Source organism: Bison bison, unplaced genomic scaffold, assembly GCF_000754665.1.
Source record: "Bison bison bison isolate TAMUID 2011002044 unplaced genomic scaffold, Bison_UMD1.0 scf7180017864371, whole genome shotgun sequence".
In the NCBI taxonomy this organism is placed as follows: Eukaryota; Metazoa; Chordata; class Mammalia; order Artiodactyla; family Bovidae; genus Bison; species Bison bison.
The window spans coordinates 14,779,892-14,806,248 of NW_011494943.1; the positions used below are offsets into that span (position 1 = coordinate 14,779,892).

Below are 26,357 nucleotides of genomic sequence, written 5' to 3' on the forward strand. Positions count from 1 at the left end.
TTATCATCACATATTTGTACAAACTTCTGGTTGTTAATAGTATTCCAGGGACATGGCAGCCTGGGCTCCTGCTTAACCACCTTTATGGGCCACACAATAGGCACTTTGTCACAACGCTGGGGGGCGGGCAAGAATACCAGCCGGTGAAGGTGGAACACTGCAGCAGTCATGTTGATAGCTGAGTTCTTTTCTTTCTTCCTTTTTTAAAAAATAATATTCTTTTTTGTTATTGTTGTGCTGGGACTTGCCTGGGAGTCCAGTGGCTAAGAATCCATCTTCCAATATAGGGAACTTGGGTTTGATCCTTGGTTGGAAACTAAGATCTCACAAGCCTTACAGTGCAGCCAAGAAAAAAAAATCTGGGTTGTGCTTCTTACTAGCTGTGTGTTACCCACCTGGCTGTTAATCTTTTAAAATTCCAACGCATCATCTGTAAAACGGGGCCAAAAACACTACCTCGTAGAACTGCCGATAACATGAGCTGGTCCTGTAACACATGCGTTTTTTGCACATTTTTTAATAATAGCCAACAGCCAACAAATATTGACTGTGGATAAGAAAGAATTATTTTTGTGGTACAAGAAAAGTGCATGGTAGATTGGACTCTGTGGTAAAGAGAAGTTCTTTTAGAGTGAGTGTCACCATCCTTTCAAATCCCAGAACAGGAAGAACCAAAGTAAGAACCTTACTACCAAACTGCTCAGTGACAGCAGCTTTGAAAAAATTTCCCATTTAGCTTGCTACCAGAGAGTCTTGCTTCATCATTTTATTTATCCCTTAACTACCCCCCAACATCTGCTGTAAGTGCAAGTATGTTTGGGAGCAGTAGCAGCATGAAAATTACTAAAAAAAAAAAACAAAAAAAAACAGTGGGTTTATTCTGATAAAGACACTGTTCCTTTGATATGGTACTGGAGCTTTCAACCATGACCTCCCTTTCTGGTTTTACCAGATTTTCCTTTCAAGTCTCCTTCAAAAGGAACTAATCTCTCACTAAAGAGCTGTCTGCAAACTAACCTCATAATCATTTTTAAATGAAATTTTGAAGGGTTTCAAATAGAATTGAGACAGGCACAAACTTTTGCAGGCTGGGTCGTAATTTCTTCCACTAGAGGGCGAAATTTGCTAAAATAAATAAAAGGAATTACTGGTCGGAGGGATTAACACCGGACATTAGGAGTGAGCTGGATTCCAGGATCTTGGCTGCCCTTCTCAACTGCAGAAACTGGAAAACACACAGTCTCCACCCCACAGGGCTCCACCCCAGAAGATTCTGAATCAGTGGGGGGGAAGAAGGCATAAAAAGATGTTGGAAATCTATTTTTGAAAACCTTTCCAAGTTTGGGAACCACTGATTTAGAGAGAAGTGAAGATTTTAACTCAGTTTTTCCCACCACTAGCTCTCCCCTGCTGATATATTCAGGTCCTGCTTGCTCCAATTTTTGTTGAAAATATATTTATTAATTTATTTGGCTGCAAAAGGCCTTCACTGTGGCATGTAGGGTTTTCAGTGCATCATGAGCCCTGCGGCATGTGGACTGTCTAGTCGTGGCACGCCGGCTTAGTTGCTCTGCAACCTGTGCGATCTTAGTTCCCCGATCAGGGATTGAACCCATGTTCCCTGTACTGCAAGGCAGCTTCTTTAACCATTGGCCCACCAGGGAAGTCACATGATGAACATATATTTTAACCTTGGTGGAAAAAGAGGGCTTATCTTTACCCTAAAACCATGACCTTTGCTTTAGGTAGAGGATGCTATTTAATACAACTTCCAGAAAGGTCATTTACTGACCATTTTCCAGTCTTTTCTATGGTCAGGTCCACTTCAAAGGCACCCTATAGAAGTATTTCCATTTCTGTCTGTATTTATCAGCGATGCCAGCTTTTGCTTTATCACAAGCAAAAAACTCTCTAAAACAATACTTGACTATTGAACAAGACTGTGGGCAATGCTGCCATAAATAAAACCAGCACTTATCAGGATGAGTTGCCAATCAAGTGGAGACATGTACAAGACATATGGACTGATTAAGTGTAAGAAAAATTGAAGTGGTGCATAAGAAATTCGGATTACCTAAAACAGTGCAATTATGGCCTGGAGATTTGGTTCAAAGAAGTACAAAATAAATATACCTACCTGGACCCTTCTCCTTGGAATGGATTTTTTTCTTTATTAAATCTTTAAAATTGATTTATGAGTCAGATTGAGGTAAGCATTCCCCTTTGTGTTTTATCTGCTGTGCTTACAGGGTCACAGTGACATTTTGATTTGTCAAAGGGCTTCCAGAGTTCCAGCACAGAAAGTTCCCCTCCTGAATTTACTCTATTAGAGGAAAAAAGCACCAGAGAAGGGATGTGAAAGCAGCATTATCCAGTCAAGCTTCTCATTTAACTCAACCCTGTGGTCTTACACTGGGAAGCCCAGTATGGGAAGCCCAGTGTGGGAAGCCAGGTGTGGTCTTACACATCCTGTGGTGCTCTTGCAAGCTGGACAGATAATCGTTAGAGCTCCTCCCACTTTCCATGGGCTCCTCCCACTTTCGGTGGGCTCCTCCCTGGCCACTTGGACACCCTGGCTCCAGGAATGATGGAGCTTCTGTTACTGCACATCTCTTCCCAATCCCAAACCTCCCCATCTGCATTTTGATATGCAGATAACACTTTTCAAAAATGTGTCTACTCTGTGTTCTAGTGTGTCTAGTAACAGACACACTAAAATGTGTCTAGTTACCAAGATTGATCCTCCCCTTTAAACTGATCTGTTGGATTCTCTAGCGTGAGTAGAGTTTAGTCCCTTGACTGTGACTCAGGCATATGAGGTTGGGAATGGGGAATCAGTTCAGTTCAGTTCAGTCGCTCAGTCGTGTCCGACTTTTTGCGACCCCATGAATCACAGCATGCCCTTATGGCAGAAAGTGAAGAGGAATGGGGGATATTGTTGGTGAATTTTGTTGATGGGATTTTAGTTTACTATGAGCATTTCCTTTCCCCGCCCCCCCCAATATTTATTTATTTGGCTGCACCAGGTCTTGGTTGCAGATCTTTGATCTTCGATCTTTGTTGTAGCATGCGGGATCTTTAGTTGCTACATGCAAATTCTTAGTTGCAGAACGTGGGATCTGGTTCCCCCACCAAGGATCGAACCCAAGACCCCTGCATCGGGAGCATGGAGTCTTAGCCCCTGGACCACCAAGGAAGTCCTGTCTGCATTTCTGTCTGCTGTAATGAGATAAGATTGGCTCACATATATCCAGACCAGACATCTGGTCAGTCTTCCACCACTACTTTTTTTTTTTTTAATTGAAGTAAACTCCAGGAGATAGTGAAGGACAGGGAAGCCTGGTGTGCTGCAGTCCATGGGTCACAAAGAGTTGGACATGACTGGGTGACTGAACAACAATAATTGAAGTACAGTTGATTTACAGTGTTGTGTTAGTTTTAGGTGTACAGCACAGTGATTCATGTGTGTGTGTGTGTACTTCAGATTCTTTTCCATTATAGGTTATTACAAGATATTGAACACAGTCCCGACTACTTCTTTGTTTTCCCTAGCATTGCTTACTTGTTTCCCCTAAACCCTGAAAAATCTTGGACTGTCATATGAACAAGTCAAGAAAAATTAGAGAAGTTGCTATCCTTGTTTTCTTCTTCTCCTAGAATATAGGAATGTGCTTCCAATCTCTGTCTTGTCAAAGTGTCCTCTCTCCCAGTTTTCACCTATATAAGTGGAGGGCAGCATGGGACCCAGTGACCAAACAGCTTCCAGGCTCATTAAATGAGGTTAAGAGCCCATAGCCTTCAAATGGACCTTGTACTAGTCCTCAACAAACCCACTGTCTCCAAGCTTGACACATGTCAAGCTTCACAAGGTCATATCTACAAATGCCACATAAACACACATGACACCAGCAGCCAAAAATGGTTTCCTTGTTCGTAATTTTTGGCCAATGACTTGGCCATGGTTATACCAAAGGGAATTGGTGGCTGTTGGATATGATTTGAAGGGGAATTCCTGAGGGCAAAGAAAGGGAAGAAAGGGACCTTTGGGTTAACTGAGACTCAACTGGAGGACACCGGGGATGCGAACTCAGCGATAGCCACGCGCAGAGCAGAAACGCCCGGTTTGCAGGAATCCCTCCCAGCTGCCTGCCTTCGCTCAGAAGATCACCGACGATCCCACCACGGCGGGGCTCTGGACTCAAGGCACCGCCTGTCTCCTGGCCTTTCCTGATCCAGTCTGATGCAGAGGGTCCCTAGGCGGGGGTCATTGGGACCGCCTGGGGCAGGGAATGCGCCCACGTGGCCGGGTTACCGGCCTCCACTTGCCTCAGACAAGTTCTTTGCCTCGATCACTCAGCTCCCCTAGATGCCGGACGCAGAGGCCTGGTCCTCTTCTCCCGCGGCCGCGGCCAAGGGACCCAAGGCCAGCTGGAGGCCTTTGGCACCGCCTATAACCCCGCCCTCCCGCGACAACCCCGCCCAGACCAGCCCAATCCCCGCCCCGAGCCAGGGCCCCGCCCAATCCCAGGCCCGCCTCTAGGTCGGCCCCGCCTCCGGCCCCTCCCCGACCGGAAGAAGCGCCGGCGCCCGGCACTTATAGGGCCGGGAATGGGGGTGCCGCCACCGCCTAGTCAGCGCTGCGTCCCCTGAGTCCCGGCCGCCGCCGTTCTGTCGTCGCGACGCCCCCGCCCCGTCCTCTGCCCGCCTGCCCGCACCGCCCCCCTGGAGCCGGCCGGCCGGCCAGGAGCCAGGCCGAGTCCTCGCCATGCTTGTCCGATTGCTGCTGCTGCTGCTGGCATTGCTGTTGCCCGGCCCCGGGGTGAGTGACCGGGAAGCTTGGGGTGGGGACAGCGCGGCACGGGCTGGGGTCCGAGCCGGGAATGCGGCGGCTTGCGGCGGCGGCGGCCCCAGGCTTCGTGCGTCCGCCGGGGCGGAGGCGACGCTGGGCGGGGAGAGGCGGCCTCCTGACCGGCCGGAGTGGCGGCCACGGCCGGCCCCGCCGAGGCGTCCGCCACCCAGGGGCCTCGCGGGCCGGCGCGGCTGTCACGAGCAGCGCCTCCCGGGCCGCGTGCTCTCCGACGCAACTTTGTGTCGTCCTGGCGGCACCTCAGGGTGTCCAGAAGGCCCGGGGCCCTTGGGAGGCCGTCTCACCTGTCGGACCCTTTCCACAGGTGGGAGCCGGCTTGGCCTGGCGGTGGCCGCGGAGGGAGGCCAGGAAGGGCCCTGTGACCAAGGGGAAGGGAATGTCTTGCGTTTATAATCCTCGCTTGAACTTTGCAAAATGCGATAACTTTGGGAAACAAATGCCACTGAAAGTGGCTAAGCATTCTTTCCCCAAGAGTTTGATTCTGCTTACCTGCCTTGCAGGTTTCTTGGTATTGGAGGCAGCGGGCTTCCTTTGGGGGCAGCAAGACTTCCTTAAGCAGGTTAAGCGGTGGGAATGGGACTCGTTTTTAAAAACCCCATATGGGACAGCGGTGAAGCCGCTCCTTAACTTTAAACGACTGTCTCCTGGTGGGAGAACACCGCGGGGCTGTCCGAAACGTCTTTTCATCTTTTTTTTCTTTTTTCTCTGTAGAGAAGAGCCTGGTTTACATTTATTTAACGATTTCAGGCCTTCTCTCAGGCTGTGGACTCGGACACCTTGGCTGGGAGGACATTTTGTGGACAAACTCGGCTTTTTTTTCTTCCTCCTTCTGGTTGAAAGAACCTAATTTAGGTTTTTTTTTTTTTTTTTTTTAATGTATTGTTCAGGATGTGGGCATGGCACACTGGAGCAGGTTCTATTTAATGATCTCCACTGTGTACTCTTTAATATGGTGTATCAGGTACTAGGTGTTCAGATGAAGAATGGACATGTGTGTCCCTGAGTGCCATAGCGTGAACTCTTTGGAGGTTATGCATTTTAGGTAAATACTAGTCTGTGCTCTTGGGGTAGGTAACAAGAATTTGGAAATAGCTGAAGAAGTAGGAGGCCACTTTTTTCAAATTCTTTTTTTTTTTTTTAAAGGAAAATTTATACACACTCCACAAAAGTCATGTAAGTTTTCCTTCTAGTTGAGGGGAAAAAAAATCCACTTTCTCAACAGGAATCAGGTTTTGAACTTGAACATTTCATCTTGGATTGGTTAATTGGTGCCTGGCATCCGTTCACAAAAAAGAGTGTAAAGAAAATGACCAAAATGTGTGACATGGAAACCAATCATTTCATATCATCATTGTGTTTATGGTTTTCTTTGCCACCTCTTTTCGTTTACTGTTCTGTCACTGGACTCTAGTGTTTCAGTTATTGAATAACTTTGGCTAAAGAACCAAAAATAACTGTAGCCTTTAACTGGGACTATAGTTTCAGTTCATGTAAATATTTCGAAGTTGTATTTAGAATCCAAGATTCCCAGAGTTCTTGGTAAAAGAGTTCAGACCCTTATCAAAAGGTTATGTTTGAGTGTAACAGCTCTTTAGGGAAAAGGTCAGAATTGCACTCCCAGAATTACCTACCAGTAAAAATTTCGATCCCCAAACATAGTGGGAATTGTTATTTTTTTAAATCTTTTTTTCCTTTAATTAACTCTTGGCTGTGCTGGGTCTTCATTGCTGTGCCTGAGCTTCTCATTGCAGTGGCTTCTCTTGTTGAGGAGCACTGGCTCAGTAGCTGTGGCACACGGGCTTAGCTGCTCTGTGGCATGTGGGATCTTCCCAGACCAGGATCGAACCCGTGTTCCCTGCATCAGCAGGTGGACTCTTATCCACTGCACCAGCAGAGAATCCGGGAATTATTATTTTGAAGTTCTAAATGCAGAGTTTGCAGTTAAACTAGGCTGCAGTGATGTTGCATGCAGAGTGTAGTGGCTGTAAAATCAGACAAACCTGAGTGCTTTCCGGTCCCTTGGTAGCTGTATCCTCAGAGTCTTTGAGACTCTCTTTCCTGATCTGTGAAATGGGGACAGCTGACACACTCCCATGTGTGAAGAGACCTGGCGCATCACATTAGATAATAATGTAAATTCTTCTTGCCATCCCATCCCCCAGAAGGAGTTTTTTACTCGTAAGTCATCGTTTTTAAATGTTATACAATGCCTGGGCAGGGGATATTTTTTTGATGCTGTTTCTTTTTGATAGATGAAGTAACTAGTGCAGCGGAGGCAATATTGTGATTCTCCTTCAGTGTGTGTCTTAGCCAGACATCCACAAGCCAAGACCCTAGGCTACTGGACCTAAAATGCAGTTATGTCAGTGTTTCTAAGCACCCAAGCCTGTCTTGTTAATCCAGAAGGTGCTTTATCCAGTCAGTGAGTTTCCTCCTCCTCCCTGGACCTGGGTCTTGTGCCTGATGTTGGTTTGTGGTGCATCGTTGCCGTCACATCATCGCTGCCCCGTGGCCCTCATTGCGCCACGTTTGGGTGTCACCTCTCTCAAGTACCAAGGAGATCTGCGGAATGCAAGGCAGGGCACTTTCTTCAGGGTACTTTAGGATATACGATCTCTTTTATTGAGCTGATGTTTGGGTTTTAGAGGGGACTAAACAAAGTCCCGGAGAAGTGTCCACAAAAACACACTGAGACGTTAAGTCTTACCTAGAAATGGCCTTGCTTCTCATTTATTCTGATACTTATTACCTGCATGAATTATCCTCATAGGAGGTCTCGAGTATATATACTATGAAGGAGAGTGTCTCCTGAAGCTCACGTTCAAGACTGCTGATCGTGAAATTAGACTGTAGTGCGCATTCGTCTGTTTTGTTTTTTTAACTTGCATGCCCATGTGGCTCTCCACAGTGATACAACTTCTAAATTCACAAGAGAAAATGTGTATGAGAGTGATTCTTGCGTAAGTTTGATGGTAAACCGTATTCCTGAATATAAAAGCCGGTGAGCCACATAAAGGTTTCCTCCTGTCTGAGCCGAATAGTACCACCTGCATGGGCCTCTTGGGAATTTTTGCCTGCCTTTGATGGCAACTCTTGTTTTCCAGGTTGAATACTCATAGGATAACTATTTCAGTTTCATTGGAAACGTCTTTGGTTTGGGGAATCCACAGTAATATTTAGGTTTAATACTGTGTGTGTTTTATCATGATCAAATGTTTTCCCTAAAGAGATGATATAGGGGAGAAAAGCCTAATGTATCATTTTGATGGATTCCGTTTTTATTATGCACTCATAACTCGGGGCCGTAACCTAGCAATATGATTAGAGTGTGATGCTGGCTTAAAAAACAGGGACAGTGAATCATAGTCTTTGAATAATAAACATGCTGGTTGGCTGTATTTCTCAGGGGCTGGGGATTTTTTTTCCCCCCTTGTTTTTTCTTTACCTATATTCCATGTTTGGTTTCAGAGTTTGCTGCCTCAGAGCAACAAGCGTTTAGAGATATTTAAATGAGTGAGTGCACCAGGACACATGTGGACTAGGAACAGTAGAACTTGAGACCCGCCCTCCCCTCAAACACCAAACAAAGTCCCAAGGTCCTTGCATACATGACTTTTAAAAATTTTCACTTTTACACAGGCTCTGCATCACTTCTGATTATCTTATGATCTTTGTTCATGTACAAACACACAGCAAGTCGAACAGTATAAAAGAGGGTTCTGTATTTTTGTTCAGTTGTTGTTTTTTTTTCCCCACAAAACGTGTCCTGTGACCTGTTAGGAAATATTCTGAGTGCACCACTGCATCTGTCAGTTTCAGCAGCACCTTAGTAAACCACCACCCATGCAGAAAGCATTTGAGCCTTCTGTGTCAGCCTCAGGGTAGGGACGGGGGTCAAAACTGACCAGGGCTAACGTGGTAACAAGCCATGCTTTGCCTAGTGGTCACCCTACTGGGGTCATTTGGGTTGTTTCCAGTTATTCCACTATTGTAAGAAAGGTAGATTTCCTTTTCTTCAAATCCTTTGTGTTTGGTGCTTTCTGTATAATAACATGGGAAGATTTGAGAAAACCTCTCAAGTATTCATATGTATGGTAGAAAGAAGAGTTAGAAAATATAGTCTAAATTTAAAAAATAAACACAATAAACCTATAATTCTATTACCCAAACATTACTTCTGTTAACATTTTAACATCTTTCAGTTCAGCTCAGCGGTGTCTGACTCTTTGTGACCCCATGGACTGCAGCACGCCAGGCTTCCCTGTCCATCACCAACTCCTGGAGCTTGCTCAAAGTCAGGTCCATCAAGTCAGTGATGCCATCCAACCATCTCTGTTGTCCCTTTGAGCTGTAACTCACATATCATAAAATTCACTTGTTTAAAATATACAATTCTGATTTTTAGTGTATTCACAGGATTGTGCAGCCATCACCACAGTCAGTTTTATGTTATTTTCATCATTCCCCAAAGAAACTCCATACCTGTTAACTGTCACTCCCCAAACTCCCAGCCCCCAGTAACCACTGATCTCCATTTGTCTCTATAGATTTGCCTATTCTGGACATTCCATATTAATAGAATCATTCCACATGTGGTCTTTCATGTATGGCTTCTTTCACTTCATGTAACATTTTCAGGGTTCATCCGTCTTATGGCCTGTATCAGTGCTTTTTTTCCTTTTTATTGATGAATGATATTCCGTTAGGACTTCCCTAGTGGCTCAGTGGTAAGGTATCCACCTGCAATGCAGCAGATATGTTTGATCCCTTGGTGGGGAATATGCCCTGGAGAAGGAAATGGCAACTCACTCCAGCCGGGCTACAGTCCACGGGGTAGAAAAGAATCAGACAGGACTTGGTGACTAAACAACAATATTTCGTTATGTGGATATACCCCATTTTGTACATCAATTCTTCATTTGATGGACACGGGTTTTTTCCCCTTTTTGGCTATTATGAATAATGCTGCTGTGAATGTTTAGGTACAAATTTTTGAATGGCCGTGTATTTTTTATTTTTCTTGGGTATATACTGAAGAGTGGGATTTCTAGGTCATGTTGTAACTTTCTGTCTAACCTTTTGAGGAACTGGCAAACCATTTGCCAAAGCAACTGCACTATTTTAACCTTCCCACCTGCAGTTTAGGAGGGCTTCAGTTTCTCACCAACACTTAATATCTTTTTTGTTTTTTGTTTTTGTAAATTACAGTTGTTCTAGTGGGTGTGAATCGTACCTTCTTATGGTTTTGGTTTGCATTTCTCTGATGACTAGTCTATTAATATCTTGATATATGTCCTTCTGGACATTTTTATGTGCTCACTTTGCATAAATTATGCTTTTCTTCCCCAAACTGGAAGATACCTTAGATCTTACTGGGTCAGTAAATTTAATTCTACAACATTATTCTCACTGGCTGCTTCCCTGTATACAGCTCACTGTAATACTTCTCTGAATGGGTATACCGTAATTTGACCACTCAACCATTTAGATATTCAGGCTGCTTTTAATTTTCATTACTATGAACAGTTGTGATAAACCTTACTGCTAAACTCCAGAGCCCATCTTAACTGCTTAATTATTACCTTGGGATAAATTCCTAGGACTAGAATTTGCTGGTCATATGTATTCTTTAAGAGCTCCCTCCTCCAGCCCCCAAGCAATAGTAGATGTTTTAAAAAGCACAAGCCAACCTTAAATTGGTTTCTTGATGGCCATTTTAAAGTAAGCTTTAAAGTGTTTCCTTTTAGCAGGGTGGGTTTAATGTCTGCAAACGGAATGTGTAAGTTTTATTTTGCTTATATTTCGAAGACCTGAATAACCACAGCAGTTCCTTCATGATGCCCTATGTACCTACAAACCTATCGAGAAATGTTAATTAATATAGGTCCTCTGGTCTGCCGTGGTTTCAGATCAGCTTTCTAGCAGATGTGGCTTCAGAAATACCTCGGCATTATTCTTTGAGTTTGATTTTATGGGTAGCCCACCCTCTACAGAAAAGATTGTTGCTGTTTTTTTTTTTTTTCTTTTTGCTGTGCCACAAAGCTTGCAGGATCTTCGTTCCCTGACCAGGGATTAAACCCTGGCCTCGGCAGTGGAGGCATGGAGTCCTTCACTGGACTGCCAGGGAATTCCCACGATTCTTTTGATAGTTCATTAGGAGGCCAATTAAAATTTCGACTCAAAACTGTTTATAAATCAAAAATTGATGCATTGTTTGTCTCTTTTGGAGGTCACAGTTCTTAAACCATTAGCTTGTCCATACAGCTGTTTTTCCTAGGAAAATTAATGTACCACTTGACAATAGAGTGAAATATTTGTTTTGTTTTTTCCACAAACGTACCTGAACTTTTTCATCCAAGAAAATGTCGTGTTTTTCAAAATCATCACCCCTTCAGGGTCAATGTTCATGTCAAACAAATCAGTATTTTTTAAACTTTTTTTTTTAGTGTCATTTAATAATTCAACTTTAAAATGAAAAAAGGAGCCCTGAAAAAGCAAGTATTTTTTTTTAATTCTTAAGCTGTTTATTCTTACACAACTTAAAACATTTCCCAATTTTTCCCAGTCTCTGCTTGAATATAGCTTTGACATGGCCCACACTGAAATTTTGATCAAAACTGTTATTACTTAGCTTGATTGCATGATTTATAAAGGGCACTTGGATTTTTGGCTGTTTCTAAAAACTAATGAGAGACTTTCTACCTCTTAGAGGATTCAAAAGTATATTCTTTGAAGAGAATTTCCGAAAAGCTCCAGATGTATTGTGAGCAGCGAGCGCATGTATGGATAAATGCATAGCTTCCCATCAGAGTATGTTTGGCTTCCCAGGTGGCTCAGTGGTGAAATAATCCACCTGCAATGCAGAAGACATGGGTTCGATCCCTGGGTTGGGAAGATTCCTGGAGAAGGAAATGGCAAGCCACTCCAGTATTCTTGCCTGGAGAATCCCATGGACAGAGGAACCTGGTGGGCTACAGTCCATGGGGTCCCAAAAAGTCAGACACCACTTAGTGACTAAACAGCAACAACAGAGAGTATGTTAGACTCCTAGAACAGATCTTGCTGGTTTAGACCGATAAATCTTTTAAAAACATATTTGTTTCTTTAGTTAGTTATTTGGCTATGCCTTATCTTAGTTGCAGCATGTGGGATCTAATTCCCTGACCAGGGATTGAACCTGGGCTCCCTACATTGGGAGTGTGGACCCTTAGCCACTGGACCACCAGGGAAGTCCCACTGAGTCTTAATATTTTCCCCACCCTGCCCCCACCTAAGGAATGGGATGCATGACCATCAGTGACAGTGGTGGGAGCAGGTTAGAACCTTCGAGGGTGGTATTTTGGGGCAGGTACTACCCTCACCCAGGCATCACCACTGCCCTCCCACGTGAATAGTCACTGCCTTGCTGTGTTCCCATGGCAGATAGATGAGGAAGCTGAGGCCAGACAGAGCTTATGACCTGTCCATGGTCATGGGCCAGCGAGGGAACTGAACCTTGAATCCGATCCTCCTGCTTCCCTTTGAAGAGCAGCCCCTGCAGTGCTTACATTCTGGTATGTTTGTTAGAACAAACCCGAGGACTGACCGAGCGATGTTGCAGTGAGAGATGGGATCCAGAGAAGGAGTGAAAAGAGACTTTGCTGTAGGCTTGGGGAGATGCTCCAATGGTCTCCATCCTCCCAGGAGAGTCGCAGCCTCTCAACCTTCGTTTCAACCTGAGAAAGATGCACGCAGGAAAAAAAAAAAAAGAAAGATGCACGCAGCTTTTGGGTGAAAACGCTGCCTTCTGAGCATCTCCATCGGGAACATTGACTGCATCCATCGATCATGGGGACAGTGCAGGTGAAGAGGCTCTTACACCAAACCTGCCATTTAAGCTCGATTCTTTGCTTGAGGTCTAATAATATCCAAGCAGGTGCATGTCTTTCTGTAAGGTCTTGCCCCAGAATATTTCTGAAATAGCAAAACCGAAAGTTCACGTCTTAGAAGCCTTTAACTAGAGTTGCTCCTCCCTACTGTAGTCAGAGCTTTGGGCAAGGGGTCCTGAAAAGCCAGAACTGTCTAATGGTCAGGCTGGGTCTGGGGTGCGGGTTGACTTTGCAGAGGCCCACCTCCCACCAGGTTCTGGCACCAGGATTTGGGTGTGTGATGACATGAGAGGGAGTAGGCTTGGCCCTTGGGCCACCGTGGAGGGAACTTGCTTAGCTCAGGTGGGTCTCAGGAGAGGGTGGTGACAGAGAGGAGGGAGCAGGAAGGTCCCCCTGCGTGGGGTGGCACACTTCTCCTGCCAGTTTGTCCTTGAAGGCTGGAACTGTGTCTTGCTCATCTTTGCATCCTCCCTGGCGTTTAGCACAGTGAGTCGGCCATACCCTCTGTAGCAGGCACTCAGCGAATATTGATTAGATTTCTCTTGGAGGCTCTTGAAGACCAATAAGACAAGGAGCTCTTTTATCATTGGGTGAATGGGCTATGGATTTGGAGCAGGGAATAAGGAAAATGTTGCTCTAGCTGTAATTTACATTCTTTAATGGGATCTTATCAACAGTGTTTCCTTCCACACAATGAGAGGGGTTCCAAGATACTTGCTTGGGTGGACATGACCCCCAGTGTGTAGTGCTGTCTTGATCGGCCCCTCATATCAGTCATGAGATTAATTTTCCCACTGCCAAACCCCAGGAGATAAATGGCCTGTGATTATTCCAAGTCGGTTTCATTTTTCACTCAGCATGATGTTTCACTATTAAAAAAATGAACCTTGATCCAGGGTAGTCATCTTATGTATGAAACATGATTTCCCTAGTTAGTAGACTAATTTATAATTATAATTCAAAACCACCCCTTCCTCCAAGAGATTATCTTCCCCTCTGTGTTTCAGAGTTGGGGGAACCATTGTCCTGGCTACAGGAGAGTTTGTCATGGAAACCGGATTTTTTTTTTTTTTTTTCATACATTTTCTGAACAAACAGTGCCATCAGAAGCCTTGAACCTGACATCGTTGTCGATCTCCCCTGTTGGGTCAGGGGAGTTTGTTGACCAAAACTAACTCGGATCTCCTTCCTCTTAAAGCAAATGACCCGTGATTCCTGAGGAGCCTCTAGGAGTGAGAGAAACACCTGTTTCAGCTGCAGTGGGAATGTGTGAACTTGAGTCTGTGCTTCCCCACCCCAGCTGACTGAGTCACCTGGGACCTTTTAAAATAACCTTATGCCAAGGCCCCACTTCAGACGAATGAAATCAGAATTTCTAAGAGAGGAGGTTGGCATGCTTTCTTTAAAAAAAAATTTTTTTAATAAACTCCAGGCAACTCTAATGTGCAGCCAGGTTGAGGCCATCAGGGAAGCCCTGCTCCTTAATCCTGGACTCAGCCAGAGTGTTCACCTGTGCCCTGTGATGTCACAGAACCCTGGAGCAGACCAGAGCCGCCGGCTTTCAGCGTGTGTTATATGGAAGTTAGGACTGATCCATCCTGCTAGATAGTGGCAGAACTAGAAATAGATGGACTTGCCTGGCCGTCCAGTGGTTAAGACTCTGCACTTCCAATTCAGGGAATGTGGGTTCGATCCCTGGTTCCGTGACTTAAGATCCCACATGCAGTGCAGACCCAAAAAAAAAAAAAAAAAAGGTAGAAATAGAGAACCTAGCATTATATGTTTTCTTTATGTATATATATAAATAAAATTTATGTATTTATTTATTTTCGGCTGTGCTGGGTCTTGTTGCTGTGCAGGCTTTTCTCTGCATGTGGCTAGTGGGGCTACTCTAGTTGCGGTGCGTGGGCTTTTCATTGTGATGGTTTCTTTTGTTGCAGAGTACAGGCTCTAGAGCACAGGCTCAATAGTTGTGACACACAGTTTTAGTTGCTCCTTGACATGTGGAATCTTCCTGAACCAGGGATCGAACCCTAGTCTCCTGCACTGGCAGGCGAATTCTTCACCACTAAGCCACCTGGGAAACATATTATGTGTTTTCTAGTACACTATATCTGCCTTTTAAAGCGCAAGTAATTCCAGACAGACGGATATTTGTTGTTGTTGTTGTTTGAGTACTAACTACTGAATTTGCTTTTTAAAAAATCAGCTATAACCGATAACTGGCCTTACATTCAAATACATCTCATTATTGAATTATAAGATGTTTAGAATTGCAGTTCCACTTAAGCTGATGTATTATTTTTGCCGCCTTCATACATTAAGAGGCCTGAAGGAATCCAGACAACACCGTTTTCCAGGTTCCTTCACGTCCCCTGGTGGGTAATAAAATCTTTCTTCAAGTTTGTAGCCAGAGTGAAGTAGCCAAGGCAAGTGGGTATGGGAGAAATTTGTGGAAGGAGTGAGTTGAACTGTTAAAGTACAAGAATGAAGTATACAAAGCCAAAAGGGACTTTCTTAGCAGGGCGAGAATGTGTCCGTTGGAAATGAGTTGCCAGAGGGCCCAGTTCGTGATGTTCTCCTTCCCCTTTCTGTGGTCTGGAGTGCTGTGGGCATCTGGGTGATTATCATAGCCTGAAGGTGTTTTTTGCAGCAGGTGCACCTTTGAAAGGCCGCACCGCAGAAGGCCCCACAGGAGATGGCCAGTCCCTGTCTTAGCCACTGCCCCTGAGTTGTTACCCAGAGAATCCTAAGAGCTGATTTAGGAACAAGAGGAAACTCACTTCTGAAACTCACTAGACTGGTCCAGACCAAATCTAAACTCTGCCGGAATCATGTTGATAGAAGTCAGTAGAAGTGGGAGGTCACTCTGTGAAGTTGGCCTCTTTTTTTTTTTTTTTGGCTGCCCTATGTGGCTTGAGGGATCTTAGTTCCCTGACCAGGGTTTGAACCTGGGTCCCCTTCAGTGGAAGCACAGAGTCCTAACCACTGGACCACCAGGGAAGTCCCTGAAGACAGCCTCTGAAGGGGGCTCAGCATCTAACCTAACACTTGGGTGAGCTCCGGGCTGAGAGCTGGGTTTCCCGACCGAACTTAATCCTAGGGAAGTCCCGAGTGAGTCTGTGCTCATTAAGCAGGTAGACCAGTGTAGTTGGTCATTTTAGCTGTTTTGAAATGTCGTTTATAGGCACAGTCTTCTGTTTTCATGCATCGGGTTTTTTTGGTTTGTTTTTGGCTGTGGGATCCTAGTTCCTGTAGTGGACGTTCAGAGTCCTAACTCAACTGGAGCCACCAGGGAAATCCCTTCACACACACTTTTGACCTACATGATAAAAACGGCTTCTTCCAGTGAGCGGGACTTGGGAGATGAGGGGCTGAGTGCTGGGAGACTTCGGCAAATGAGTCATTTCCCCTGTATTTCCTCATCTGTAAAACAGGGCCATGGAACTAGAGACCTCTTCGTGGGCCTCTTTATAAACATCTTCCAATTAGGCACCATTTAGGTTAAAGGGACGAGTCCCCCAGCTCTACTGTTCCACCTTCGCTCTTAGCTGGGTGGGGGAAGGTGGGGGCTCCTCTGCCTCGAGCCTCCAAGCCCCCCAGTTCCTGAACGTAGTGGATCCCACCGGTTCATCTGCCAGCTTTATTGTATATGCCAACCCTGTCTGAGGGGCCTGGGACACGTTAATGAACAACACAGTCTCCTGCCCTCGTGAAGCTTCCATCTACTTGGCGAAGACAGGCAAGAAACAGCAGCATGATCAATACGAAATACATAGACTGTGAGAAGGTGATAAAATCCTGTGGAAAGAAAGAAATGAAAGAGCTGAGCACGGGAGACAGGGGCCTGGAAGTTGCCACAGGGCTGTGCTTTTGCCAGCCATGGCTCGGTGGTCCTGTAGGGTCCAGTGGAAGCCTGGCACCTTCCTGACCACTGTGCCCTCCCCGCTCTTTAAGTAGCATCACATTACTTAGGATTGGAGTCCCTATACCAGTTCATCTTCCAGTTGATTTCTCATCTAATCTTCAGGAGGACTGGTGTGTTTTCCATTGTTTTGTTTTGTTTAGCTTTTGGCCATGCCGCATGGTATATGACCTCTTAGTTCTCTGACCAGGGCTCGAACTCATACCTCCTCCTTTGGCAGCATGGACTCTTAACCACTAGATCACCAGGGAAGTCCCCAGGAGGACTGGTATTGACTGCTCACATATGTTTGCAAATCCTGAGAAAAAAATGAGGTATTGAGTATAACTGTTGTCAATTTTTAACAGTAGCGTAAGAAGAGAACGTTTAAAAATCTGTCAAGAAAACGTCAGAAGCCTCCATGACTCAGGGGACAGAGGCAGCAGTTCTTTGATTTTTGTGATGTTTCTGTTCTCAAATACACATGTGGGGTGTGTATATATATATGTGAGTGTGTATGTGTGTGTTTACAAACAGAATTAAATAGTTTTTACCTATTGTGGATGTATTTATAAAATCTCCAGATAAACTCAAATACCACGAGAACAGTATAAAGCCAAGTTTAGGGAATCTGACGTCAAAGTCCCCACCTCTTCTAAACACTCCAGTGACCTCACCCAGTCCCTCTGTTAGGGTTCAGTTTCCACTTGCAAGGGTCTGGTTTTGCAAAGAAGAAAATGGTTTTCTTTACACAGAGAGATTAAGAACATGTTTATCTGTAGTTTGGGTACTGGAACTGGGAAACCAAACCACAGTTGCTTCTGACACCAATCCTGCATCGTCTTTATCTGATGGTTCAGTACTTGGAAGTCTCTGGGGCTTTTGGTACTGGGGTGAAGTTCAATCACTTATCGGATTTGTGGTTTGGAGAAGAATAGAGATCTACCTTTCAGATTAGGAGATGGTTGGTTTGAGAGTCTATGGCAAGGACATGTACTTGAGAGTCACCAACTCCTCCCACATAATATGAGTCCATTTCTGTGGTGTTTCTTTTCCTCACCCTGAACCTTAAAGTGAATCAGATTATTACTATTATAATTTTCAGTGTTGCAATAGTTCAAGATAAGTAGAGAGACTGGGGTGTTGAAAGACCAGGACTTTCATGACTGTGTTCAAAGGCATCAAGACTTCTGAACACTCTCATTCTTACTTGGGTTTGGGTCATGTTTTGATTGACTGGGGACCAAAAGGATCCACAGTAAACCATGAGGAGAGGTGAGGGCCTGCTAAACCTTGGATTGTCCTACTTCTGAGCTAAAGGGCACACCCAACCCAGTCTTCTTTAGAGAATCGGAAACTGACGCCCAGAGAAATTGAATGATTTGTTCAGAGCACAAACCAGGACATGCATCCCTGTGCCCTGGCTCATCTTTCAGCTTCATTTATCCAAATAACATCTGTTGAGCATTGACAGGCTCATGGAGACACCTTGGGGGTTTTTAACTTAGAGTTCCATGTATTTTTTATTTTTGACTGCACTGCACAACATGTGGGATCTTAGTTCCCTAACCAGGGATCAAACCCATTCCCCCTGCAGTGTAAGCACAGAGTCCTAACCACTAGACCTCCAGGGAAGTCCCTTCACTTGGAGTTTTAAGGATTAACTGGCTTTGGAGTTGCACGAATACAGGATGGGCCAAAGAGTGAGCGGCAGGCCTGAGCAGGGACATGTGGGCTCAGAATCTTAGAGAACTGCCCTGGGCAGGGCCCGGGCATGCTGCCAGGTCAGCTTCCAGGAGGCACAGTTGTGGAACCTGCCATCTTTTCCCCTGTACGGCGCTGTTTCTCTGCAAGATGGTAAAACCCTTGAAGGCAGGAGTCTTACAGACCTCGAGGCTCCAGCACCTCATGGAAGACAGGACCCTTCTTTCTGTGTTACCGGTAAGAGAGAAGAGTCCAGCATGGGGGTGGGGGTTGAAATAAGCGAACCAGTAAGTAAGCTGGACATAGAGGAGTCAGCCAACAGGAAGAAGCGTGAACCAGGGAGTGCCTGGAAGAAATTGATAAATACTGCCTGTCCTTGCCAACCCTCCTGAGTAATGTGAGCCGGTGATCCAGGACTCAACCATGACCTGGAAGGTTAGTGCCCCCACCTCCCCGCCCTGGATTTCTGCCTCTTGTAGAGAAAATAGCCCTGGAAGTGACTGTAGTTATTGCAGAGGGAGCCCCGCCCCCTGCCCCAGCCCCACCGGAGAGGGTGCCTGTCACTCCTTGGCCTCCTGAGGGGAGCCCTGTGATCCAGTGCCTGGGGTCTGGCTGGAGAAGTGCCTCAGATGACGGGTCTCAAAAGCAGGAGAACTTGCCATGAGGTTGCTCTGTGGGCCATATTTCATCACAAAAACAGTCTCATTTATGAAACTCTCCCATGAGGTTTCGGTATGTGATGCTCCTGTTCAGCTGTAAAGCAACTAAGCAACACCAGTCCAACGCTAGTCTAAATGACAACACCAGGAAGACTCATCTGGGCTGTGAACAGACTGTTAGGTCTATTTTACACTTCACCTTTGAGGAGTGTTTTTTCCCTTCCAGGTCTGCTTTGCACCCTTAGGAACAGCATGCCCTCCTGCTCATTCTGTGAGCTACACAGGAAACCAAGAAAACGTGGATTTTGTGACCCACTCTGTGCAAGTACATACTCAGCCTGTTTTGTTTTGTTTTTTTTTGCCACATCGTGAGGCTTGTGGGTTCTTACTTCCCTGCCTAGGGATCAAACCCGTGTCCCCTGCAGTGGGAGCTTGGAGTCCTAACCACTGGACTTCCAGGGAAGTCCCCACACCCTTGGCCTTCTGTCTGCTTCCCCAGCCCCTCCTTGTCCCAGTAACCCCTCTGCTTTCTATCTCCAGCAGCACTGGCCTGATAGGTCCTCAAATCCAGCAAATTATTTTTAGTCTCCAGGCCTTTGCACAGGCTGTTTCCTCTGCCCAGGAGACTTTTCCCTTCTTTCCACCCACCTCCCAGTTCCTGCAGATCTTCATTCAGTTGTTACACCTTGTGAAAAACATTTGACACTGTGATCCATGCCCCCCGCAACACCAGGCCAGATTGGCTTCTGATACACTCTCGTGGTTCCTGGGATGTCCCTCTTATAGCACTCACTGCAATTTGCCATTCTGTTTGTGCAATATTTTTTTTTACTCCTGTGGTCCCTTATTAGACTGTAAGTGCCACGAGGGCAGGGATCAGATCATTGTTGTGATTAGATCCTAGGGTCTTCAGTTCAGTTCAGTCGCTCAGTCAACACCATGGACTGCAGCATGCCAGGCTTCCCTGTCTATCACCAATTCCCAGAACATGCTCAAACTCATGTCCATCAAGTCAGTGATGCCATCCAGCCATCTCATCCTCTGTCATCCCAAAAAATTCCTGGAGTCTTACACAGCCTGAATTAATCATTGTCATAAGAGCTGACACTTATGTGATGCTGACTATACACTAAGAGTTTTACACATTTTAACCCATTATATATTAATTCACCAATGCTTTGAAATCAGTGTTATTGTTGTCCCCCATTTTACAGGTGAGAAAACCAAGGCACAGAGAAGTCAGTGACTGCTCTTCTTGCAGACACGTTATTCGGGGACAAAACATGAAACATTGCAAACATATGTTGAACTATTCAGCATCGTCAGAAAATGAGGGCTATTGCATAAGTGAGTTTCCAGGTAATTCAAATACAGCCCTAGAACTGTGGGGTGGACACCTTTTCAGCAGTTATACTATTCTTCCCTCTTAAATACCACAAACCAAGCATTTTAAGCTTTTCTTGATTATTCTAGATTGTCAGTACCAGCTCTTACATTATTGCTGCCTTGTCACCACCAGCTCTTACATTGTATTGTCTGCCCACAAGAGCAAAAGATGGGGAGCACCTGAGGTTTGGGACAGAGTGGATAATCAGGTTTTGAGTTTTGTTTACTCTCTGTTGGTATCTTTGGCCAGCACCAGTTTTCTTTAATAAAATGGTCTTCCCTAATATTTACGTAGCTCTTGTCTTTGACATCCTTCGTATTTGTTTTGCTCTCCGAGCATTCAATGGGACACTGTTTTTGCTCAGTTTTCCAAAGGAAAAACAGAGTAGGAAGCTTAGCCACCCTGCCCCACAGGTCACTTGCCCATGGAAGCCATTCTTCTGGCCCCGAGAAGTTGGCAGTGAGGTTGGATGGCCTCCAGAGAAAGCAGAGGCCTGACTGGGATGAAGCCTGTTGGCGGCAGAGCATGTGCTATTAGGAACCTGTGCCCTCTCCCCTCCCGGCCCTGGATGGCCGTTTTTCCCTTCTCCGGAGGGAGTTCAGTCCTCCTTTGTGTCTGGAAGGGCTTCTTCCTCGAACCCGAAGGCGTGGTGTCCTCTTGGGGTGATTCTTTCCTGCTCCCGTTTCCTGCCCACCCTAGATACGCCGGAGGAGGCAGCAGTCCTTCCACTCGGCCAGTTTCTCGGGCTGCAGTTTTCACACCACAACTCCCTAGGTCTGCTTGTGCCAACAAGCAGTTTCTGACTCTTTCCTATCTCTGTCCAAATGTGTGGGAATTGCACTGGGATGTTTATATTTGCCTCCCAGAAGAGCCTAGAAAATAGAAACCTATGCTGAGAGTATGGAAATCCTGTGGCATAAGATTTTCTTTTTTATTTATTTTAAAATTTATTTTTGTTGAAGGATAGGTGATTTACAGTGTTGTGCTAGTTTCTAATCAAACCAGCAGAGTGATTTGGTTATACATATATGCATATATATACACACGTTCTTTTTCATATTCTTTTCCAATATGGTTTATCACGGGATATTGAATATAGTTCCCTGTGCTATACAGTAGGATCTTGTTGTTTATAGGATTTTCTTTGCTGTGAAAAAGTCAATATTTTTGCAAGCATCTTATTCCTGCAAAGTGAAGCTGTCACGGCTTGTTGCGTGAGGCTCATGGTTGTACGTATATCATTAAAATGGTCCTCCGTGTTCAAAAGGAGTCGTCCGGTGCTAATCAGTAATGTGCGTTTCCTTGGCGCTGCCATTAAAAGAATGACTCACTTCATCAAAGGAATGGGCAGTGGCCACTGTATCATCACCATCATCATCAAAGAGCACTTTTTTTAAGAACCATCAGAATGGGGCTGGATAAATGTATTCCAGAAATTTTTTTTATAGTGGCTAAGGCCATGATCTCTGACTTCCTGTGATGTTATCCGCGCCCACTTAGATCTACAGTGGGATCTCAGGAATTTTTATCCAGAACATTTTTTTTAAGGCCCCACCCTGTATAATTTGCAGTGCCTTTTGGTCTATTGGGTGGCTATGTACATATGTATTACAAATTTGGTGTCTCATCCGAAAGGTCCCAACCCCTTCCCCATCAGAACAGTGTTGATCTCCAGCAAGACTCAAAGGACTCCAGGCCTCAAGTAATTGAAGCCTGTGTTTCTCAGAAAACCGTGATTTAAAGCAGTGAAATTATAGTGTGGTACAGTGTGCAGAGGACCAGGAGGCAAGGCAGAGAGACCTTGGTTCCAGTCTTGGTTAGCAGTCTGTGGTGCCTTGGGCTAGTCACTTCACTCTCTGGGCCTTGACTCCTCTCCTGTGAACTGAGAGGCTGGGGTAAGGTGACCTTCTCCAGTTCTTTTTGTTGCTGAAGTTACATATCCCAGAAGCTGTAAACAGCCCCTGCTTGTTTGATCTGTATTGTCTGGAACCATGTGGATTTCCGGGACCATCAGCTAACTGGAGAGGGGAAGGTGGCATGGTGGATGGGGCTAGCCGGGCAGTGGGTAATCCTCAGACGTACTTCAGACAATGGGGACTCTTGTCTAGGGGAAAGTCGATCTGGCCAAGGAGCTCAACTTCAGGCAGATTTCATAGTGTTTGACTTCCGTTATAAAGCTTGGCAACATCTGGCAGGCCTAGGTGGCAATTATGTCATAAATATATAAATACAGTTGTTTATGGATAATGTTTATTCAACTAGAGCATTTATCCACTTTCTACTCGACCCCTTCCGTCCGTCTCTGGTAGAAAGGAATCTCTTACCAAGTTTAAAGAGCAAAATTGACAGTTTCAGATTAACTGCTGTTATTAAGACTGAAAAATTTGGTATCTAATTGAGTCTTTTTTTTTCCCCTTGGGGTTTTCATAGGAAGACTTCCTAATAGGTTTAACTGAAGATGAATGTGCTACTCAAATAGATCAAATCTGGCTTTTTGTAAAGCTGGTAGTCCCCTTATGAACTTATGGTCTAATCAGACTTTTATTGGTTTTGTTTGTTTATGATGGCTGCTCCATAAGGTAAGTGAGCCTAATAGGATTCTTAGTTTTTTACAAGGCCTGCATTGCTGCTGTTTCCCTTCAGTGAAGAAGACTGAGTAATAATAATGGTGATACTTGCATTCTAAATCTCAACCACTAAATGATGGTGAGACTTGGGTTTTAGTTTTAATATTAACAAAATGCTTATCAACTTTAGAGATTCACTATCACCCTAAGAACGGGGCTTGGTACCTTGACCACAGTGTGGTAAAGGGTTTCCTGTAGCACCTTTCATGCCCAAATATATTTGCTCCTCCCCTGGGGTCAATATAAGTTGATGACAGAGGGACCGTGAAGACAAATGGAGCTGCCAGCTGCTTGAACTTAGACACTTAGCCTGGGGCCCCAGAACCAGTTGGGGAAAGTGTCTTCACCTGTTGTGAAATGAGCACACCTTTACTGTCAGAAATCATGTGGCCTTACAAGGAACCTTTTATCAGACCCATTAAATGAGTAGCCTAGACCACCAAAGAATTGGGTGGTGGTTAATTACACCACACGCAAGAATTGCTGCGTGTTAAATACTAGTTTAACTCTCTCAGTGGCTGAGTTTGGAAACCACACAGCACTGCTCAGTTAAACCTTGCCCTTTTTCTGCATCCCAGTTAGACACCTGACTCCCATCCAAAGCAAATGTCACAGTTACCTTTATTGACCTGATGTCAAGAAACAGCAGCTGATGGGCTGATTAGAAGGAAATATATACAGTTGACGGATTATTGCTGATCTAAGCACAGGTAAACAAAGTGTGTCGGGGTTTGGCATGATTTTTATCCTAGACTGAAACCATTAAAACGTAGACACAATTAAAAGTCTCTTTAATATCACCAGTGTTTTAATTCCGTTCTTCATCCTTCGTCTACTGGATTGGAATAAACCCAATGAGGTTCTGTGTCACTGTGTATACAGATGATTGTATAGAAGTCTCCACGTTTGAGCTGAGTGAGTGAAAGTCGCCCAGTCGTGTCCGACTCCCTGCGATCCCATGGACTATACAGTCCATGGAATTCTCCAGGCCAGAATACTGGAGTGGGTAGCCTTTCCCTTCTCTAGCAGATCTTCCCAACCCAGGGATCAAACCCAGGTCTCCCGCATTATGGGCAGATTCTTTACCAGCTGAGCCACAAGGGAAACCCGTACTGAGTACTTGACTCTTAATTGAGGTATGTCAGTGAGACAGGGGGTGGGGAGCAGGGTTTGATTAGAAGAGGGAGTCAGAGCTTCTAGTTATTAACCTTAGCAATAATGCTTGGAGGTGAGAAGGGCATTGGGTGCCGGGGGATGTGCCAAGGCACCATAAAGAGGAGAGAAAATAAGACTTGCACGTGTGTGGGTGTGATGGGGGAGATGGTTCCTATGGATAAGAAAGCAGAGGATAACAGAAGATGCCAAACTCTGTTACACTTGGTTGGATCTGTCTCATCAGACCTTTTCCTGATACCCTCAAAGGAAGAGCTGCTGTTCTAGCCTGCTCCACTGATCATGATGTGGGCTTCATTTTTCAACAGGAGACTGTTATGTAATGGGTGTGTGCCGGCATTTACTGGGCACTGATTTCAGTTGCATGCTGATTTGGAGAATTCTCGGTGGTTTTTTGGCCATCTCTGGGCACAGTCTTCTACCATGTGGCCAAATATGACAGTACCCCGCTTAGTAGTTTTGTGAAGCCACCAGAATTGCAAAGAGCCAGACTCTGCTGGGGTCTGTAGCCAGAAGTATATAATATGGCTGCAAATAGAATTGTAGACAAAGATGTATTTTTTTTTAATCGTTTAGGGCCTGCCAAGGGACTGTGTTACATAATACTGTTTTGAGGAACTTCCTGCTTAATTGCACAGGTTCCCCCCGCCTTTTTTTTTTTTTTTTTGGTGGGAAGCTCTATAGAACTGGGATCTGGTATGACGAGCCAGAAAGTGTCTTACCCATAGCTCTCAAAATAAGCTCACCCATCCTGGGTGGCTTTCAGCTGGGTATAGCCCACAGGAGGATCCAGTCTACTTGTGATTTTTCCATACCTCTGCTTTCTTATCCATAGGAACCATCTCCCCCATCACACCCACACACGCACATGTGTAAGTCTTATTTTCTGTCCTCTTTATGGTGCCTTGGCACTGGCACATCCCCTGGCACCCAATGCCCTTCTCACCTCCAAGCGTTATTGCTAAGGTTAATAATTAGAAGCTCTGATTCCCTAGCACATTCTAAGTCCATTTGCAATTTATTATTCTACATTTGGTGACATGCAATCTTAATTGTTATCAAGATTTCCCCTGTCCTAAGTAGTAAAAGCATAAGCACTTGGAAGCCTTTCCTGTGGAATCCTTCCTTCACTCGCATGCCTTTTTTTTTTTTTTTAATTTATTTATTTTAATTGGAGGCTAATTACTTTATAATATTGTATTGGTTTTGCCATACATCAACATAAATCTGCCACAGGTATACACATGTTCCCCATCCTGAATCCCCCTCCCACCTCCCTCCCCATACCATCCCTCTGGGTCATCCCAGTGCACCAGCCCCAAGCATCCTGTATCATGCATGGAACCTGGACTGGCATGCCTGTCTTAAGTCTTAATAATACTGTAATGGATATTCATCAACCAACCAAAAGTCACTTTACCTTCCTTTTACCTTTATGGGCTGCTGTGCAGTGGGTTGGAGCCCGGGCAGGGAGCCTTGCACTGCACAAGGCAGAATGGTTGTTGGTGGCCAGTTATAGGTTCCAGGAATTTAGGTGCAAAAGCACAAGCTGGAATTAAGATTGCCAGGAGAAATGTCAATAACCTCAGATATGCAGATGATACCACCCTTATGGCAGAAAGTGAAGAGGAGCTAAAGAGCCTCTTGATGAAAGTGAAAGAGGAGAGTGAAAAGGTTGGCTTAAAGCTCAACATTCAGAAAACTAAGATCATGGCATCTGGTCCTATCACTTCATGGGAAGTAAATGGGGAAACCGTGGAAGCAGTGTCAGACTTTATTTTTTGGGCTCCAGAATCACTGCAGATGGTGACTGCAGCCATGAAATTAAGAGACACTTACTCCTTGGAAGGAAAGTTATGACCAACCTAGATAGCATATTCAAAAGCAGAGACATTACTTTGCTAACAAAGGTCCGTCTAGTCAAGGCTATGGTTTTTCCAGTGGTCATGTATGGATGTGAGAAGTTGGACTGTGAAGAAAGCTGAACGCCAAAGAATTGATGCTTTTGAACTGTGGTGCTGGAGAAGACGCTTGAGAGTCCCTTGGACTGCAAGGAGATCCAACCAGTCCATTCTGCAGGAGATCAGTCCTGGGTGTTCATTGGAAGGACTGATGCTAAAGCTGAAACTCCAGTACTTTGGCCACCTCATGCGAAGAGTTGACTCATT

General features: G+C 45.0%; 1 protein-coding gene and 1 non-coding gene across 2 annotated transcripts in view; one reads left to right on the forward strand and one right to left on the reverse strand.

The window, feature by feature from the left end:
• Window positions 1-4,609: 4,609 nt before the first annotated feature.
• ERN1 (endoplasmic reticulum to nucleus signaling 1) overlaps window positions 4,610-26,357 on the forward strand; it is an 82,643-nt gene continuing 60,895 nt past the window's right edge. Inside the window, exon 1 of the mRNA XM_010856418.1 lies at window positions 4,610-4,819. Coding sequence (XP_010854720.1) covers window positions 4,766-4,819 — 54 coding nt within the window. The 5' untranslated portion in view covers window positions 4,610-4,765. The remainder of the gene's footprint in view (window positions 4,820-26,357) is intronic.
• On the reverse strand, window positions 15,666-15,738 carry TRNAG-UCC. Its single transcript has one exon. It is a non-coding gene; the product is annotated as a tRNA-Gly (tRNA).